The following is a 20,063-nucleotide window of genomic DNA, read 5'->3' as shown; positions in this document are numbered from 1 at the left end:
TAGTATTAGAACATCCAATATTGACAGAGTTACCCACAAAACTGGTAATATAGGAAAAAGTATTTTAATATCCAATATTGACAGAGTTACCCACAAAACTGGTTTAGTAAAAATAGTATTAAGCATCCAATATATACAGACCTGCAAACAAAACTGGTAAAATATTGATATTAGGACACACTTTATAAGCGTAAGAACATAGCTTGGTATTTCAATGTCCTTTTCTTTCTTTGATTCTCAGCCTTAACATTTCAAAGCAATCAGAAAGGGTATAGATGGCGTTATCAAAATTCTAAGTTTTTCACCAGTGAAAGCAAAAGTCAAACACACTATTCCAGAACAGGCTGGTAATTGCTGACAAAGTGAAAATATAAAATACTTGTGTTAGATCTCATACAGAAAACAAAACTGAACAGTAATGAAAATATCAAGATTACTACACCTTGGAATGACAAAATTCCCAGTAACCCTAGATTTCAAGCCTGCACCATATTATGTGTATTACAGTTTGCACTTTTTTGCCCTATCATCTTGTTAAACATAACAATGTATTTTCAGGTTAAAGATGGTGATTTTGATGCATGTGAACATTTAGTGTATAGAGCTTGTGAAGGTTTGTAATATTTTATTTACACACATATGGTTTGTTCAAAATAGTTTTATCCTTATAAAAAGGAATTGATATTGCTTAAACAAGAAAGATTAATTTAATATTCTAATATAATGAATATCAACAAAAAAGGCCTAAAAATGTACTCTTATTACATGTTTTACCAGTAGTCTAGAATTTAAAAAAAAGATTTGAATATTCAAATATTCAAGTTCTGGTAACTCACATGTTCAGATGAATATATAAGCTTTTAGTATGAATTCATAACTTACATATTTCTTTGTTTCTGTGAAGTAGTTTACTAACTTTCATAGATTTGGGTTATTTGTGATGACATTCACTTGAAGCAGAAAATTGGTTTTAGTCATACTTATTGACAACAGTATCAACCATTACATGCATTATTGATTTTTTTATTAAGACATTTTTTAAAATGGAGTCCACATATAATAAGTCAATATTTTGTTTGTATTTGCATTAACACCAAAAGAAAATATAAAAAAGAAGATGTGGTATGATTGCCAATGAAACAACTATCCACAAAAGACCAAAATGACACAGACATTAACAACTATAGGTCACCGTACGGCCTTCAAAAATGAGCAAAGCCCATACCGCATAGTGAGCTATAAAATGCCCCAATAAGACAATGTAAAACAATTCAAACGAGAAAACTAACAGCCTTATTTATGTAAAAAAATGATTGTTTCACTTTTCTTCTTCCCTTTCTCTTTTTATATTTATTCAGTTTGAAGTCCTGAAGACGCCACCCTTGTTGGCCATACATGTGGACCAGAATAAATTCTTACCATGGGGTAATTGATGGGTGTTGTTGTCTTTATTATTGTTTTATTTATTCAGTTTGTGTAATATATCGCTTTTTGTTATTTTCAGAAGGTTTATTTCATCATTATATAAGTTTACAAGATTATAAACCATTATGGTCACCCATTGAGCCAGTAATTAAAAGTAAGTAACATCTATTGCAGCTGGTAATTTTTTTATACATCATAATAGTGTTTTTGAGATATATTTGAAATGAACAATGAAAGTGATTTCCCAAATATGGTCTGAAATTTAAACACAATTTTTTTCACATTCCTTAACAGTCTTCAGTTTTTCTGTTTCTAGTTAGAATCTAGTTTATACTATTTATGAAATCAATGCAAGAATACACAATTGATAAAAAAAAAGTTGGTAGAATATTTAAATTCTTTGTATGTATTCTGTTATTTGCAATGTTTCATCACTTTGTTCATGAACAATGTAAGATAGGATTTATATAGGTATCCACAACTTGCATAAAGATTGGTAACTTTCCAATGGTAATACATTATGAATTTATTCTTTTTGTCATGTACAGATTGATTTTATTTTAGATTAAACTTAATAATGATGTATGTGAAAACCAATTATTCCAATGAATGCTGTTTTAATGAGTAATGGTTATTTTCTCTTTTTAGCAAATGACAGTTTAGTAGATAGTAGGCCTGGTATGAGAGGTGGACATCAGATGTGTGTGGATGTATTGAGTGGTAAGTAGATAGTAGGCCTGGTATGAGAGGTGGACATCAGATGTGTGTGGATGTATTGAGTGGTAAGGACATATTTGTTTCCTCTGTAAAGATTTACGGTCAGACTACTTTTGAGATAACTGCTTTTTTTTATGGGGACGGAGTCCCCAATAACAGTAGAAAATTCAATAAAAAAAAAATACGGGAAAATTTCCTGAATTTTTCATTGTACTAATGAACTCAAAATCGTTCAAATTTTTTTTGTCGTGTTTTGAAATCCCGGACCTGCGCAGAAATGTACAATGTACTTCCTTTTTCCGGTCTCGTTTGTATGAAACTTTGAGTAAAATATATATTTATCAGTCTAGTATAAAATAGGAAGGAACGCGCAATACCAATTTCATTTTTAATAATTCCTTGATATGAAAAAACGTTACCTGATGATAGCGTTTCTTTGTTTACATTGCATATGACGTCATAATTTAAATAACGTCACAACTAAATCCCTAATAACAGAACCAAAATCGGAAATGTTACGGTATTTTCGTTTTATTTTTTTTAAACAAATATTTAAGTTACAAAAAAATAATTCATACAGACTTCGTCCCCATTTACAGGTAATGCCTGCCTCATTTATGTTTTTACCTCACCTGGACAAAATAGTATTTGATGCTATCTTGTAATTCATTTTAAATTTCTTCAATTTCTAGATACAATGTAGTGCTTTTCCTTGTATAATAAAAACATATAGGAGAACTTGCCTTCCGTTTTGGTAGATAGTTTTCTCCTTTATAAATTTATATTTATTTAAACATACCTAATTTAGGTGTAACCCATCTCTAGCTAAGGGATTAAATTGTAGGTCACATAAATACAGATTTAATGAGGTCAAATGCAAGTGAATTATTCATTGGTAATGTTTCTAGCTTATTTTGACACAATTGACCGAACTGTCTGCTAAAAACATCTTTGTATTCCACCTTTTCACTTTCATTAATGATAGGGGAAAATAATATATTTTTTTTATTTTTTTTTTATCTCATAGCTGATGCTACTTTAATAAAGTTATTTTTTTGTTTAAAAAAAATCTTCAATAATTGGATGCAGTGATCTTATGATTTAAGATCTTTGTTATACATTTACCTTTGTCATATGTCATTACAGAAACTTTATATTTATTTGGTGGTTGGGATGGTAACCATGATTTAGCAGACCTGTGGATGTATCATGTACCATCTCGTGAATGGACATGTTTATCTAGAAATACACAATTAGAGGTAAGTAACAATTTATTCTGTTGAAATAAAAAAAAAGTCCTATTTCTGCTTTCGAAACCTTGAAAATTTTAAATAATTCAAGATTTCTCTTATGCATCTAAACACATTAACATGTGAAAAAAGATCACTGGACCTAACAGTTTTATAGGTGGTGCTCACTAGACAAATTCAAATTGTTGTGAAGCAAGAAAATTGGCGTAATGATAATGTTTTTCTCTTTTTTTGTCACAAAGGATTTCATATAAACTTTCTTCTTGTTATTTATTTCAAATTCATCAATTTCTAGTCGCACAGAAATGCTTTTCCCTGTATAATAAAAAAATTATGAGAATTTGCACAATCTATTGCTTGGTAACAGAGCCAGTTATTGATTCTGATTCACTTTAGAAACATATCTGGTGATCTTACACTTTATTGATGCTCATTAGAAAAATATACATTTGTCTAACAGTTGTAGTAACATTATAATTTATTGCGAGAATGTGAAAAGATAAAATTGTTGATATTATAACTAATTCTGCTAAAAGATTGCAATTAATTTGATGTTATAAATTATCTTTTAGGGTGGTCCTGGTGCTAGATCGTGTCATAAAATTTGTATTGATTATGAAAGAAAACAAATATTTACCCTTGGAAGATATTTAGACTCAGCTATGAGGACAACAGAAAATCTAAAGGTAGGTTCAATGGTAATTATGAAATAACTAATCCAAGAATTTTACAATAATATAGAAAATTATTCAATAATTGATGGAACAACACATGAATTCTCAATTTTGTAATGGTAATCTACAAGTCTTAAAATACCTTTTTGGCTCACCTGTCCCAAGGGACAATTGAGCTTATGTCATCACTTGGCGTCCGTCGTCTGTCGTCGTCGTCTGTCGTCGTAAACTATTTCAAGAATCTTCTCCTCTGAAACTACTGGGCCAAATACTTTCAAACTTTAACTGAATGTTCCTTAGGGTATCTAATTTATAAATTGTATCCGAAGTTTTGATCTTTCAACAAACATGGTCGCCATTGCTAAAAATAGAACATAGGGGTCAAATGCAGTTTTTGGCTTATAATTCAAAAACCAAAGCATTTAGAGCAAATCTGACATGGGATAATATTGTTTATCAGGTTAAGATCTATCTGCCCTGAAATTTTCAGATGAATCAGACAACCCATTGTTGGGTTGCTGCCCCTGAATTGGTAATTTTAAGGAAATTTTGCTGTTTTTGGTTATTATCTTGAATATTATTATAGATAGAGATAAACTGTAAACAGAAATAATGTTCAGCAAAGTAAGATTTACAAATAAGTCAACATGACGGAAATGGTCAGTTGACCCCTTTAGGAGTTATTGCCCTTCATAGTCAATTTTTAACCATTTTTCGTAAATCTTAGTAATCTTTTACAAAAATCTTCTCCTCTGAAACTACTGGGCCAAATACTTCTAAACTTTAATTGAATGTTCCTTAGGGTATCTAGTTTGTAAATTGTATCCGAAGTTATGATCTATCAACAAACATGGTCGCCATTGCTAAAAATAGAACATAGGGGTCAAATGCAGTTTTTGGCTTATAACTCAAAAACCAAAGCATTTAGAGCAAATCTGACATGGGGTAATATTGTTTATCAGGTCAAGATCTATCTGCCCTGAAATTTTCAGATGAATCAGACAACCTGTTGTTGGGTTGCTGCCCCTGAATTGGTAATTTTAAGGAAATTTTGCTGTTTTTGGTTATTATCTTGAATATTATTATAGATAGAAATAAACTGTAAACAGCAGTAATGTTCAGCAAAGTAAGATCTTCAATTAAGTCAAATTGACCAAAATTGTCAATTGACCACTTAAGGAGTTATTGCCCTTTAAAGACTTTTTTCACAATTTGTTCATCATGTTGACTTACTTTAAAAAATCTTCTCCTTTGAAACTGCTGTATCAATTTCAGCCAAACTTAGGCTAAATGAGTTTCAGAGTATCTAGTATAAATTTTATATTTTATTTCCTTGTATGTCAAGAAACATAGCTCCTATGGCTAAAATAGAACATAGGAGAAAATGATTATTTTTTTTGGCTTTTGAAGAAAATAGGACGATCCAAAAAACATTTAAATAAATTGAAAAGCCAAAATAATCATTGATGAGAGATTTAACCAAAAGAATTAAGGTGAGCGATTCAGGCTCTTGAGAGCCTCTTGTTTTGTTTGTGGTCATAGAAGTAAAATTATTGGATTTATTTCATTCCATGATTTATCAATCTACATGTGAAATTACAGATTTTACATGTAGATTGATAAATCATGGTATTTTATATGTTAAATTGTAAAACTTAAAGTGATCAATATAACAGTATTTTTATGTAAGCTACTGTTTATTGGGAACATTTTGCTTGGATCTAATTGTTGCAATCTTTGCAGGTGTTGTTTAACCTTGAATTTTACTCTAAACAAATATTTCACTGTCCATTTTAATGCACAGTACAAGGCCATAAAATGCTTACTATAAACATGGCATGTCTGATTGATGTTTACCCCAAATTTCCTTTTACTCAAATAGAATTTTCTAACTTCATTTATTGAAAAATAGTAATATAGATACATATCTTTATTAATGAAGAATTTTCATCATTATCTCCATATATCTAAATTTTGTTTTCAGAGTGACTTTTATATGTATGATATTGGTTCTGGAAAATGGACATTGATAACAGAAGATACACATGCCATGGGTGGACCAAGGCTAGTGTTTGACCACCAGATGGCAATAGATGTTGAAAGGAGAACATTGTTTGTGTTTGGTGGAAGAGTATTACTAAGGTAAGATATGACAAGTGATTTTGTTGCTAAGTCTAACAAGTTATGGATGAATTCAATAGACACTATCTTGAGCACGAATTACATATTGGACCAAAATAATAAAATACAACAACCATGTACGTTGTTCCTGAATTGTGATAGGTGCAGCAGAGTAAAACTAGATGAATCTTTTAGTTACTTTATTGTCGAGCCTTCGACTTTAGTCGAAAAAGCGAGACTAAGCGATCCTACATTCCGTCGTCGTCGGCGTCGTCGGCGGCGTCAACAAATATTCACTCTGTGGTTAAAGTTTTTGAAATTTTAATAACTTTCTTAAACTATACTGGATTTCTACCAAACTTTGACAGAAGCTTGTTTATGATCATAAGATAGTATCCAGAAGTAAATTTTGTAAAAATAAAATTCCATTTTTTCCGTATTTTACTATAAATGGACTTAGTTTTTTCTGCGGGGAAACAAAACATTCACTCTGTGGTTAAAGTTTTTAGAATTTTAATAACTTTCTTAAACTATCCTGGGTTTGTACCAAACTTGGACAGAAGCTTATTTATGATCATAAGATAGTATCCAGAAGTAAATTTTGTAAATAAATAAATCCATTTTTTCCATATTTTACTTTTAAATGGACTTAGTTTTTCTGCGGGGAACCATTACATTCACTCTGTGGTTAAAGTTTTTAAAACTTTAATAACTTTCTTAAACTATCCTGGGTTTGTAACAAACTTGGACAGAAGCTTATTTATGATCATAAGATTGTATCCAGAAGTAAATTTTATAAAAATAAAATTCCATTTTTTCCGTATTTTACTATAAATGGACTTAGTTTTTTCTGCGGGGAAACAAAACATTCACTCTGTGGTTAAAGTTTTTAGAATTTTAATAACTTTCTTAAACTATCCTGGGTTTGTACCAAACTTGGACAGAAGCTTATTTATGATCATAAGATAGTATCCAGAAGTAAATTTTGTAAATAAATAAATCCATTTTTTCCATATTTTACTTTTAAATGGACTTAGTTTTTCTGCGGGGAACCATTACATTCACTCTGTGGTTAAAGTTTTTAAAATTTTAATAACTTTCTTAAACTATCCTGGGTTTGTAACAAACTTGGACAGAAGCTTATTTATGATCATAAGATTGTATCCAGAAGTAAATTTTATAAAAATAAAATTCCATTTTTTCCGTATTTTACTATAAATGGACTTAGTTTTTTCTGCGGGGAAACAAAACATTCACTCTGTGGTTAAAGTTTTTAGAATTTTAATAACTTTCTCCAACTATCCTGGGTTTGTACCAAACTTGGAAAGAAGCTTGTTTATGATCATAAGATAGTATCCAGAAGTAAGTTTTGTAAAAATAAAATTCCATTTTTTCCGTATTTTACTATAAATGGACTTAGTTTTTTCTGCGGGGAAACAAAACATTCACTCTGTGGTTAAAGTTTTTAGAATTTTAATAACTTTCTCCAACTATCCTGGGTTTGTACCAAACTTGGACAGAAGCTTATTTATGATCATAAGATTGTATCCAGAAGTAAAGTTTGTAAAAAGATTACTCTGTTTTTTCTGTAATTTACTTTTAAATGGACTTAGATTTTCTTGCAATCATAAAATAGTAACAAGAGGAATATTTTTATTGATTTTTTTCCTCATTGTTGTTGAGCCTGCGATTTACAGCAAAAATAGGCGAGACACTGGGTTCCGCGGAACCCTTACAAATTTTATTAATATTTAAATGAAACATGTGACTTAGATTGATTTGAAATTTACACAGTTGTATTTTTTATGTCCCTGCTGTTACCAGATAGGGCATTAAGTGTTATCCTTGTATGTCCATAGGTACTTCCCAAAAGTCGTTTTCATTCTTAACATTAGTTTGCCTCAACCAAATGCTAAAAAACTAATACATAATGCTTGTAACCACAAAAAGATCAGATCAAGAATTTGGTAGACTTTTATTGTTCTTGAGTTATGCCCCTTATCATGTTATATGCAAGCAGGGGCACCATCTGTATCTTAAAGACACATTCTTTATTTATTTATAGGCATTTAAAAACAATATGTAAATTATAGATATTTGATAATTGTTTTTCAGTCCAACTGAAGGTGGAGAAAGGGGAAGTGAACCAATATTTAGTGGTTTATTTGCCTACCATATACCTACAAATACATGGAAACTGGTGATGGAAGATTGTGAACAACTTAGATCTAGAATAGGACATTCTATGTTGTTCCATCCAGTAAGTTAGTCCATATACCAGTTACATAGTAAATATTTTTGCTAGATTAATGATGTGATAAAATTTCAGAATTTTTATGGATATGTTAATTCAATGGTGCCTGAATTATCTGTAAAGGAATAATGTCCCTTTGAAATGTAAATTCTATGGAAAATTGCTTTGTAATCACTTTCAGACCTATGTTTGCTTAATTTTGATCATGAAATAACATGTAATGTTATGAAGACAGTTTAAAAATGTAATACATTTTCTTCACTTTATCTTTTTGGTTTAATTAATTGAGTATGAAGTGTTTTTTTTATGGTTTTCATGAAAGATCATGTTTCATTTTCAGAGAAAAAGATGTTTATATATCTTTGCTGGTCAAAGATCAAAAGAGTTTCTGAATGATTTTCTAACATACAACATAGACACAGGTCAGATAGATATGATCGTGGATGGAACCAAAAAGGACGCTCAAGGGGGTACGGTATCATCACAATCCATATTATTTGATCAGCCAGTTCATCATCCATATTACCGTCATGTCTTGAAAGACTTCGTCAAGACTTCTGGTGAGAATTGGGTCATCACAAAGCTTGAATGTTTTAGTGTGTTCAACTGTACACTATCACAAAGTACATGTATCTCTAAACACCTGATATGCTATTGACTGGTTATCTTTTGAATCATTCACTCAAACAATAGAATCCAAAGTAGTGATCCAGTTGGAAATTACCATGCTCTGCTTCCATATATTTTATTGTGAATAGATATATTTACTCTTTTGGATATTTAGCTGAATATGCTTGGAATGACCCTAAATCTATCTCTGAATAACCTTTTAGCATCATGCAACAATCTTAACTATGACATCAAATGTTTTGAATTGTGACGGAAAAAAATATTGAAGCTTTATTTGCCTTTAAGTAATGATAGTCAAATTTATCTTATAAGTGATAATACTTCTATTAAATTCTAGGCAAGTATTTCTATTGTTGGAATGATCTGATCCCTCAACTGGTTTCCAGATAACTGCAATAATGGTGTACAGGGATACAGGATGACTATGCACTAACATTTGGTGGTTGGGTTTTAATTTCTTTGCTGTGATTCTTTTTCATCATACCTTTCATCATAACATTCTTGTTTTATCATCTTTTGAGTAAATATATGTTTATAACCTAAACCATTTTGTAAACATGGGCACTTTAATTATACATGTATAGGAGGTAAGGAAATAATAAACTTGTATAACATGTGATTTTGTACAATTTAGTATGGAAGACCATGTTTTAGCTAAATAAAAAGGATGGTAATACAAATAGAAAATTGGTTGTGTTGGCTAACTTTTAAAGTCACCATTTATTATACAAACACAAGTTCATGTTGATATCTGTATATATTTTAACTTTTACTTTTATATTGTAAAAAGACCCACTAAGAATGGCTGTTTATATAATTTTGATATTAGTATTGAAACTAAATGTTTTTCTTTCACAGTTTTGACAGTTTTGTATCACCCTTCCATAACATACTAAACTTAAATGAGTTATTTTTGTACATACCTTACATACAATCAAATTTAAATGACACCTTTGAATTGAAAGCAGCAGTTGCTATGTCTGTTATAACCATATATGGATAAAAAGTTTTGACAATGAGAGATTCTATATCTCTAACATATTATATATATATTAGCCCAATAGACATACTTAACTCATTTAAAACCACACTTTGTCAGATTTCAGGAAAAATGTTTTATATTGTGTCAAAATTAATAAAGAAATGGCTTTCAAATACACATACCTGTAAATGGAACTATTTTCCCCTGAAAAGTACCATTATCAATTTACTGAATTACTAATAAGATTATGCTATACTTGTAGTACCAGCAGCAGGATTTACACAGAGAGCTACTATAGACCCTGATAAAGATGAAATACATGTCTTGTCTGTAAGTAACATGTTTGAATTTAAAAATACTGAAATTGATTGTGCATAAATATTTTTAACAGAAGATATCTTTTTAATGATACCGCATACCTGTCAACCTGTGACGATGAAAATGCAGGTCATGACCTGCATTGAAGAACAAATCTCAGGTCATAACGCGTACGAACTTTTTCGAGCTGAATTTCAGTATTTATGGTACATTTTCTTATAGTGTATATCAAAGATACCAAAACATCAATGCATGTTCACTGTGTAAATTTTATTAAATATTATTTCATTGCACTTTTAAAGATTAAATATTATTTCATTGCACTTTTAAAGATTAAATATTATTTCATTGCACTTTTAAAGATTAAATATTATTTCATTGCACTTTTAAAGATTTTTACAACTTTGTGTATCTCAGTCTTATGTGCTTTACTTTTTGAGAAAAAATACTACAATCATCAAACACTAGAATTTAATGTAATTCTTAAGTGTTTGAGACTATTGCCTATGTAAAAAAAATAATTTTCAACTTTTAAAAAAAAATTGTATAAAGGTATAAAAATAATGAAAAGTTATTTTTCATTATGTATTTGAATTTTATATTTTTATGATTTAATCTTTTTCACCCATAAAACGTAAATATAAGGAATAATTTTGAATGGTGACAAATAAGGGGAAGTAACTCTAGTTCAGTTTGTTCAATGGTGCAATTTATTTACGACCTAAAGCTAAGGTAATTGGTGTTAATTAACAGTGTTTGACATCAAAGCTGTCAAGTGAAGCCATGTACTTAATGGGTCACTTAATTTGACAGTTTACATAGCTAGATGAACTTCCTGTTCATGGAAGAATTACGAATTTGCCGGTATTTCAAAGGAATATTACTTATGAAATCAATCTCAAGGCTAAGAAATACGGGTGAAATCGGGTCATTTTCGGAATTCCCGGGTTATTTCAATGACCCGGCAGGTGTTCCGGGGGAGCCCTTAGAATTGTGAAAATCTCGGGTCACACCCGCAGAATACGGGTCAGTTGACAGGTATGATACCGCCCTCAGATGACAATCCTGACAAAAAAATGAATACACGTCATACCCACAAATTCTACAGCCCAAATGGTGTTATGTTTTAACAGATTTCAATGTATTTACTAGTGCATTTTTAGCTCACCTGACCCAAAGGACCAAGTGAGTTTTTCTCATCACTTGGCGTCCGTCGTCAGTCATCGTTAACTTTTACAAAAATCTTTTCCTCTGAAACTACTGGGCCAAATTTAACAAAACTTGGACAGGATCATCATTGGGGTATCTTGTTTAAGAAATGTGTCTGGTGACCCGGCCAACCAACCAAGATGGCCGCCATGGCTACAAATAGAACATAGGGGTAAAATGTATATTTTGGCTTATAACTCTGAAACCAAAGCATTTAGAGCAAATCTGACACAGGGGTAAAATTGTTTATCAAGTAAAGATCGATCTGCTCTGAAATTTTCACATGAATCTGACAACCCGTTGATGGGTTGATGCCCCTGAATTGGTAATTTAAAAGAAATTTTGTCGTTTTTGTCAAGACTGTCTTGTATTATTTTAATTTTAGTTTCTTGTGTACAATTTTGAAATTAGTATGGCGTTCATTATCACTGGACTAGTATATATTTGTTTAGGGGCCAGCTGAAGGACGCCTCCGGGTGCAGGAATTTCTCGCTTCATTGAAGACCTGTTGGTGACCCTCTGCTGTTGTTTTTTATTTGGTCGGGTTATTGTCTCTTTGACACATTCCCCATTTCCATTCTCAATTTTATTTTAACTTTTGTTGCAGAAAGCTCCACATAGGGATAGTGATCCAGCGGCGGCGGTGTTAGCTCACTTCTTAAAAGCTTTATATTTTAGAAGGTGGAAGACCTGGATGCCTCATACTTTGTATATAGATGCTTGCTTCATGTTACAAGGTTCCGTCAGTCACATGTCCAATGTCCTTGACCTCATTTTCATGGTTCAGTGACCACTTGAAAAAAAGTTCAAATATTTTGTAATGTTGAATTCTCTCTTATTATAAGTAATAGGATAACTATATTTGATATGTGCGTACCTTGCAAGGTCCTCATGTCTGTCAGACAGTTTTCACTTGACCTCGACCTCATTTCATGGATCAGTGAACAAGGTTAAGTTTTGGTGGTCATGTCCATATCTCAGATACTATAAGCAATAGGGCTAGTATATTCAGTGTATGGAACGACTGTAAGGTGTACATGTCCAACTGGCAGGTGTCATCTGACCTTGACCTCATTTTCATGGTTCAGTGGTTTTAGTTAAATTTTTGTGTTTTGGTCTGTTTTTCTCATACTATATGCAATAGGTCTACTATATTTGTTGTATGGAATGATTGTATGGTGTACATGTCTAGCGGGCAGATGTCATGTGACCTTGACCTCATTTTTAGGTTCAGTGGTCAAAGTTAGTTTTTGAGTTTTGGTCTTTTTATCTAATACTATATGCCATAGGTCAACTATATTTGGTGTATGGAAATATTTTATGATCTTTATGTCAGTCGCGCAGGTTTTATTTGACCGTGACCTCATTTTCAAGGTTCATTGCACAGTGTCAAGTTTTTGTGTTTGGTCTATTTTTCTGAAACTATAAGTAATGGGTCAACTATATATATGTTGTATAGAAGCATTGTTAGCTGTACATGTCTGCCTGGCATGGTTCTTCTGACCTTGACCTCATTTTCAAGGTTCATTGGTCTTTGTTTAGTTATCTTGGTTAATGTTAAGCTTATGTGACAGTTGTAATAAAGCTACGCTTTATACTTAGGACTATCAACATAATATCAATGATTAGTATAGAAGGCGAGACATTTCAGCGTGTGCACTCTTGTTGGTTATTATCTTGAATACTATTATAGATAAAGATAAACTGAAAATAGCATTAATGTTCAGCAAAGTAAGATCTACAAATACATTGAAAGTAAACATGACCAAAATGGTTAGTTGACCCCTTAAGGAGTTATTGCCCTTTATATTAATTTTTTACTAATTTTTCATAAATTTTTGTAATCTTTTTCAAAAATCTTCTTCTGAAACTACAGGACCAAATTTAACCAAACTTGGCCACAATCATCACTGGGGTATCTAGTTTAAAAAATGTGTCTGGTGACCTGGCCGACCAACCAAGATGGCCACCATAGCTAAAAATAGAACATAGGGGTAAAATGTAGATTTTGGCTTATAACTCTGAAACCAAAGCATTTAGAGCAAATCTGACAGGGTTAAATTGTTTATCAAGTCAAGATCTATCTGCTCTGAAATTTTCAGATGAATTGGACAACCAGATGTTGGGTTGCTGCCCCCCAATTGGTAATTTTTAAAGAAATTTGGCCTTTTTTGGTTATTATCTCGAATACTATTTATTATAGATAGAGAAAAACTGCAAACAGCAATAATGTTCAGCAAAGTAAGATCTACAAATAAGTCAAATTACCAAAATGGTCAGTTAACCCCTTAAGGTGTTATTGCCCTTTATATTCAATTTTTAGCAATTTTCATTAATTTGGTAAATTTTGGAAAAAAATTTCCAAAATAATTTCCTCTGTTACTAATTATGGGCAAAGTTCATTATAGATAGAGATAATTGTAAGTAGCAAGAATGTTCAGTAAAGTAAGAACTTCAAACACATCACCATCACCAAAACACATTTTTGTCATGAATCCGTCTGTGTCCTTTGTTTAATATGCACACAAAGACCAAGGTGAGCGACACAGGCTCTTAAGATCCTCTAGTTTAGAAATATGAAGACTTGTCATATATTCCTTTATATCATACATAATCTTTTTCAGGGTTTAAGTAAAGATAAAGACAGAAGGGACAATGTTAAAAACTCTTTATGGGTGTATGATATTAATAAAAATAAATGGTAAGATTATCTGAGGTAGATAAAAATGAAAAAAATCTTTATTACTCTATAATTACATTAGATGTATGTTTCATTATAATACATTATTCTGATTGGCTAACTGCACATCTCACATTATTTCTTAATCAATTGCATTACACAATAAAATTTATCATTCATGATGACACGAGGTCCCACAATAAAGTGCACAGGTGAATTAAATAAAAACTTGATCAAAATCGTTTTTTCATGATCCAAACTAAAACATGTAATTACATGTATAAGTATTGAATGCTTCTTTTTGTAACTTTATAGGGTTGTAAAAGCGTTGACCGTGTGCACATACAAAATGTACTTCGGTCAATGCTTTCTCACCCCAATGAAGTTACAAAAAGAAGCTTTCAATTCTTAAATGTTAATGGAAGTAAAATGGTTAAATCATTATACAATATAGATTGGTGGAATGGGGTGCATTAAAGACAGCAAATTGTTATTATTTTACATTCTTCTTGAATGAACTTGGTTTCACAATAGTTTTTTTTTCAAAACCCATAGGCAAAATAAATGTGCAGATGTTTGTCTTAGAATCCTGTCATTGCTAACCAGAAGTTAACATTATTATGATTCTGTCCTCAGAAAAGAATGTTCTTCCTAACATTTCAAAATTCACATTCAGATCTTAATGTCACATGTCAACCTTTGCAGCAACTAAAGATTAGCAATTCTAATACACTGCTACTTTTGCATAGATAATATTTCTGTACTAAAAATCTGTAGTACTGCAAATTTACTTTTAATATTAAGTACTATTTCTTTACTATAGAATTATTGTAATAGTTAGGTACCTGTATTTTACAGTACTTGATTGTACTAAATATTTTGGTACAGAAGTAATACCAACAGTGATCACAATAGTTCATGTTTGAAAATCATAACTTTAAAACATTTGAAATAGACAATCTTTCAAAATGTTGAAAATGTAATGATGTAATAAAAAATCTGCAGTACTTAAATTTCAAGAACAAATCAATTACTGTAAAATACAGGTACCTAAATATTACAATAATTTTAAAGTAACAAAAGAGTACTGAATATTAAAAGTAGATTTCCAGTGCTACAGATTTTTGGTACAGAAATAGTACCTATACAAAAGTACCTATGTAGTCTAGATTAAAGTGACTGTTAGTATCAGGTATAAATAAATGATATAAAACAGATTGAAAAAAGAAAATTGTTGTATTGTGTCTCTTCATATGAAAAGTAATTATTAAATAGTGTCTCTTCAGATATTAAAGATTTTTATGTTATCATTATTTCTTTTATATTTTTTTAAGGTCATGCATTTATAAAAATGAAAATTCTGGTCAACAATACTGGACAAAAATGCAGCATTTAGAACCTGTTCCAAGGTTTGCACATCAACTAGTATTTGATCATATTAAAAAGGTATGTATGATAATTAAAAACCAAAATTATAAGGACTGATTTTTTTTCAGAGCCAGACAATAAACTATTCATGGCTCATGTCCTTGTGAACTAATGCTATCTCTTCAAATTAATTGTGTTCAATATAATTTTTTGCATTGATGTACTCTAACACTGATGAAATTGACAATAATGATTGTCTGTGTCATTACCAGTGTTATACTTATGAAGGTATAAGAAATACTTTTGACCTTTTAAAAAATCTTTGATTAAGTTGAAAACGCTAATATTTCCCTCATTTGCAAGTTGAAAGTTTCCATAAGTTAGAAGTTTTTGTCGAGCCTGCAACTTTTGTTGCAGAAAGCTCGACATAGGGATAGTGATGCGGCAGCGGCGGCGGCGGCAGTGTTAGCTCACTTCTTAAAAGCTATATATTTTAGAAGGTGGAAGACCTGGATGCTTCATATTTTGTATATAGATGCCTCATGTTACGAAGTTTCCGTCAGTCACATGTCCATTGTCCTTGACCTCATTTTCATGGTTCAGTGACCACTTGAAAAAAAAGTTCAGATTTTTTGTAATGTTAATTCTCTCTTACTGTAAGTAATAGGATAACTATATTTTGTATGTGCATACCTTGCAAGGTCCTCATGCCCGTCAGACAGTTTTCACTTGACCTCGACCTCATTTCATGGATCAGTGAACAAGGTTAAGTTTTGGTGGTAAAGTCCATATCTCAGATACTATAAGCATTAGGTCTAGTATATTCGGTGTATGGAAGGACTGTAAGGTGTACATGTCCAACTGGCAGGTGTCATCTGACCTTGACCTCATTTTCATGGTTCAGTGGTTATAGTTAAGTTTTTGTGTTTTGGTCTGTTTTTCTCATACTTTATGCAATAGGTTTACTATATTTGTTGTATGGAATAATTGTAAGGTGTACATGTCTAGCGGGCAGATGTCATCTGACCTTGACCTCATTTTTATGGTTCAGTGGTTATAGTTAAGTTTTTGTGTTTTGGTCTGTTTTTCTCATACTTTATGCAATAGGTTTACTATATTTGTTGTATGGAATGATTGTAAGGTGTACATGTCTAGCGGGCAGATGTCATCTGACCTTGACCTCATTTTCATGGTTCAGTGGTCAAAGTTAAGTTTTTGAGTTTTGGTCTTTTTATTTAATACTATATGTCATAGGTGAACTATATTTGATGTATGGAAATATTTTATGATCTGTATGTCAGTCGTGCAGGTTTTATTTGACCTTGACCTGGTTTTCATGGTTCATTGCTCAGTGTTAAACTTTTGTGTTTTGGTCTATTTTCTTAAACTATAAGCATATTTGTTGTATGGAAGCTTTGTTAGCTGTACATGTCTGCCTGGCATATGGTTCAACTGACCCTGACCTCAATTTCATGGTTCATATTAAGTTTATGTGACAGTCGTAATAAAGCTTTATATTTAGGAGTATCAACATAATATCAATGATTAGTAAAGAAGGCGAGACATTTCAGTGTGTGCACTCTTGTTAACTCTTTAATATTTGATTTTCTGTTGCATTGGCATTCTTGCATCTGAAATGATTAAACACATAGCTTAAAGATATGTTCTATTTATAATATATACATGTATATGTATATTTGTATGTATCATCCCTTAAAATATTTATGTATGTATATTTTTTTAGTTTTTTTAAAAGAGATAAACATATGTTCATTTACATACACTAAAGTTTCATTGTATTCAAATACGTTGCTATTTTATAAGACAACAAAGGCAAATATCTGTTTCATCAGTTACATCTTGTATATTTTAGGTGCATTATTTATTTGGTGGAAATCCTGGGAAGGAGAGCTTGCCTAAAATGAGGCTAGATGATTTTTGGTCGTTAAAAGTAAGTTACACTAATGAATTTATTATGTTCATTCATTCAATCTCTAGGTGTTATACAATTTTCTTGATGGTTCATTCCCACTCATCCTGTCATTGATATTATATGAAAGACTTAATTTGAAAATTGTCTAATTTAAGAAATTATGTAACTCACCTGTTTCAAATTACAGGACCTTGGTTAGCTTTTCTCTTCACTTTTTTTCTTTGTCTGTGGATATTTGATAAATATTTGTCTTAAATCAATTTTTATATTTTAGTTAGGAAGACCTTCTGCAGAGAACTTATTACGTCGATGTCAATATTTAATAAGAAAACATCGATATCAGGAAATGGCGGAACGATATCCAAAAGCAGCCATGGAATATTTACAAAAAGATTTAGCACAGATAGTGGATCATAGAAGTGAAGAAGAAAAACAAGAGGTCTGTTAGAGATTATACACTAAATATTAGATTGACAATTTCTAATGTTTTATTTAGATATGGTACTGAGGACTAGAGTTTTATTTTTCAAAAATGTTACAGTATGCAAAATATAAGACTTCAAACTTTTATACAGTTATTTCTAAACTTTTCAGTAGATATTTCAAAATTAAAATCAAGATCTTACATTGAGACAAGATAGACATGTATATTTTTCTACGTTTCGTACTGAAATAGAATTCATTGATTGGACATATATTGTTATTACAGTTTCATCAGCTGGCATCAACATTATTTAAAACTGATAATGAAGATGAAGAAATGTTTGATGGTGAGTTAAGAATATTTTGTTATAACTTGATACAATATATTTAACTGATTTTCCAGAAATGTTCTTTGGGAGTTTGCGATGGCACTAATCATTTAATTTCTGTTAACTTTATAAAAATTAAGGAAAATTTTCAATAAAAAACCTGTAGAAATCAATTAGCATTTAACAGAGAGGCAAAGATACCCAATGAAGATTAAAACTCATAAATCAAAAATGAAATACTGACGTCATTGTTGAAAGAGAAAGAGACCAACAAACTAACAGTACACATAACATAACAGAGGAAATTCAAGTCTGAAAAATTAGCCATTCACATTTGATACCAGTTAATTTTTGTTTATAAGTTTATTAGGATATTTATGCAAGTAATGCAGAACAGCTTTACCCGCTTTTTCACAGTGTATTGATAGTGGCATAAGGTCTCATGTTTCACAATGTTTTAACAACATCACATGGCAAATATTTGTGCAAATTATACAAAACCTATTATATAAAACAAATATATTCTATGAATATCAGGGAGTTAATATTTTAACAAATAGAAGTTCAGATAGATTTAAAGTGAAGATGCAGCATAGTTTTTAAATAGGTGTATATGATCTTTTGAAACAAAAAATGGTATATATAAATGTTGCAATGATTTCTTGATATCTATTTTTCAGACTCTATTACAGTAATGAGTGACCATTATCAAAGTCGGACTAATTTGTTTGATGAACTTGTGGCATTTTTCCCTGATGATATGACACAGCCAAAAGAAAATCTTGTTGATATGATACCCATTTGTTAAAAGTGGCATTTTTAATAACATCCTGGATGTACGCAATGGAGGTGTCTAAATTGATACCCATTTAATGGTGTCTTACTGGATACCAGTTGAATGGTGCTTAAATGGATACCAATTTAATGGTGTCTGAATTGATACCAGTTTAATGGTATCGAACTGGATACCAGTTTAATAGTGTCTAACTTTATACCAGTTGAATGGTGTCTAACTGGATACCAGTATATATATGGCATTTCACTAATTGATGTTAGTTATGGAATATGAAACCCTTATACTGTGATACATTGTACTGTGTTTTAAAGTACTAAAAAATTAAAAAAAGAAATTGGTGCTGGACTACTGAATGAATACAATTATAAAAGAATCAATGTTTGTCTGTATTATTTGTTTCATATGACAAGTGTGATTGCATTAATAATGATGGACATAACAATTATTTGACAACATGCATATGTGTGACATTTATATTTCATCAAATGCATTAGCAAGTTATTAAAATAAACTATTAAACAACAAGTTCATCATAAAAATCTAGAAAAAGCTGACCCGTAGCAGTTTAATACTGTTCATGATTCCTTTCTAGGCTTGTCTAGCACAAACAACTATATGGGTTATTATCTTTACTTTGCAACCAGCTATTATTTCAAATCTTCACTTTTTAAAAATCTATCTGAACTGAAAACATGAAAAATATAAAAAAAGAGTACAATATTTTACTACTTGAAAAACTACAGTTCAATAACAATATAATGCCACATGAAAAAAATGAAAGATGTGGAAGGGATTTGCAAGCTATTAACTCAAAGACAAACTGTGAATGCCATGGCTAAAAACCAATCAAAAGACTAAACATACATCTACAAAACACAACATAGAAGACAAAATACTAATCAACATGAACCCTACCAAAACCTGGTGTTAAATCAGGTGCTCTGGAAGGGTAAG

General features: G+C 30.9%; 1 protein-coding gene across 2 annotated transcripts in view; it reads left to right on the top strand.

Annotated features, from left to right (window-relative positions):
- LOC139490707 (muskelin-like) overlaps window positions 1-19,634 on the top strand; it is a 35,218-nt gene extending 15,584 nt beyond the window's left edge. The window contains exons 7-21 of one of the 2 annotated variants that reach the window (XM_071277648.1): window positions 559-613; window positions 1,505-1,579; window positions 2,074-2,145; window positions 3,289-3,401; window positions 3,965-4,078; window positions 6,051-6,208; window positions 8,303-8,447; window positions 8,782-8,911; window positions 10,316-10,383; window positions 14,205-14,281; window positions 15,595-15,706; window positions 17,502-17,579; window positions 17,836-18,000; window positions 18,271-18,331; window positions 18,994-19,634. In XM_071277648.1, coding sequence (XP_071133749.1) covers window positions 559-613; window positions 1,505-1,579; window positions 2,074-2,145; window positions 3,289-3,401; window positions 3,965-4,078; window positions 6,051-6,208; window positions 8,303-8,447; window positions 8,782-8,911; window positions 10,316-10,383; window positions 14,205-14,281; window positions 15,595-15,706; window positions 17,502-17,579; window positions 17,836-18,000; window positions 18,271-18,331; window positions 18,994-19,121 — 1,551 coding nt within the window. In that variant the 3' untranslated portion in view covers window positions 19,122-19,634. Of the gene's footprint in view, window positions 1-558; window positions 614-1,504; window positions 1,580-2,073; window positions 2,146-3,288; window positions 3,402-3,964; window positions 4,079-6,050; window positions 6,209-8,302; window positions 8,448-8,781; window positions 9,002-10,315; window positions 10,384-14,204; window positions 14,282-15,594; window positions 15,707-17,501; window positions 17,580-17,835; window positions 18,001-18,270; window positions 18,332-18,993 lie in introns of both variants that reach the window. The other variant, XM_071277640.1, reaches the window with a different exon arrangement.
- Window positions 19,635-20,063: the final 429 nt, after the last annotated feature.

The sequence above is a fragment of the Mytilus edulis genome, chromosome 1 (assembly GCF_963676685.1).
Source record: "Mytilus edulis chromosome 1, xbMytEdul2.2, whole genome shotgun sequence".
NCBI lineage: Eukaryota > Metazoa > Mollusca > Bivalvia > Mytilida > Mytilidae > Mytilus > Mytilus edulis.
The sequence above is the reverse complement of the archived record's forward strand: the minus strand, read 5'-3'. Positions and strand labels throughout refer to the sequence as shown.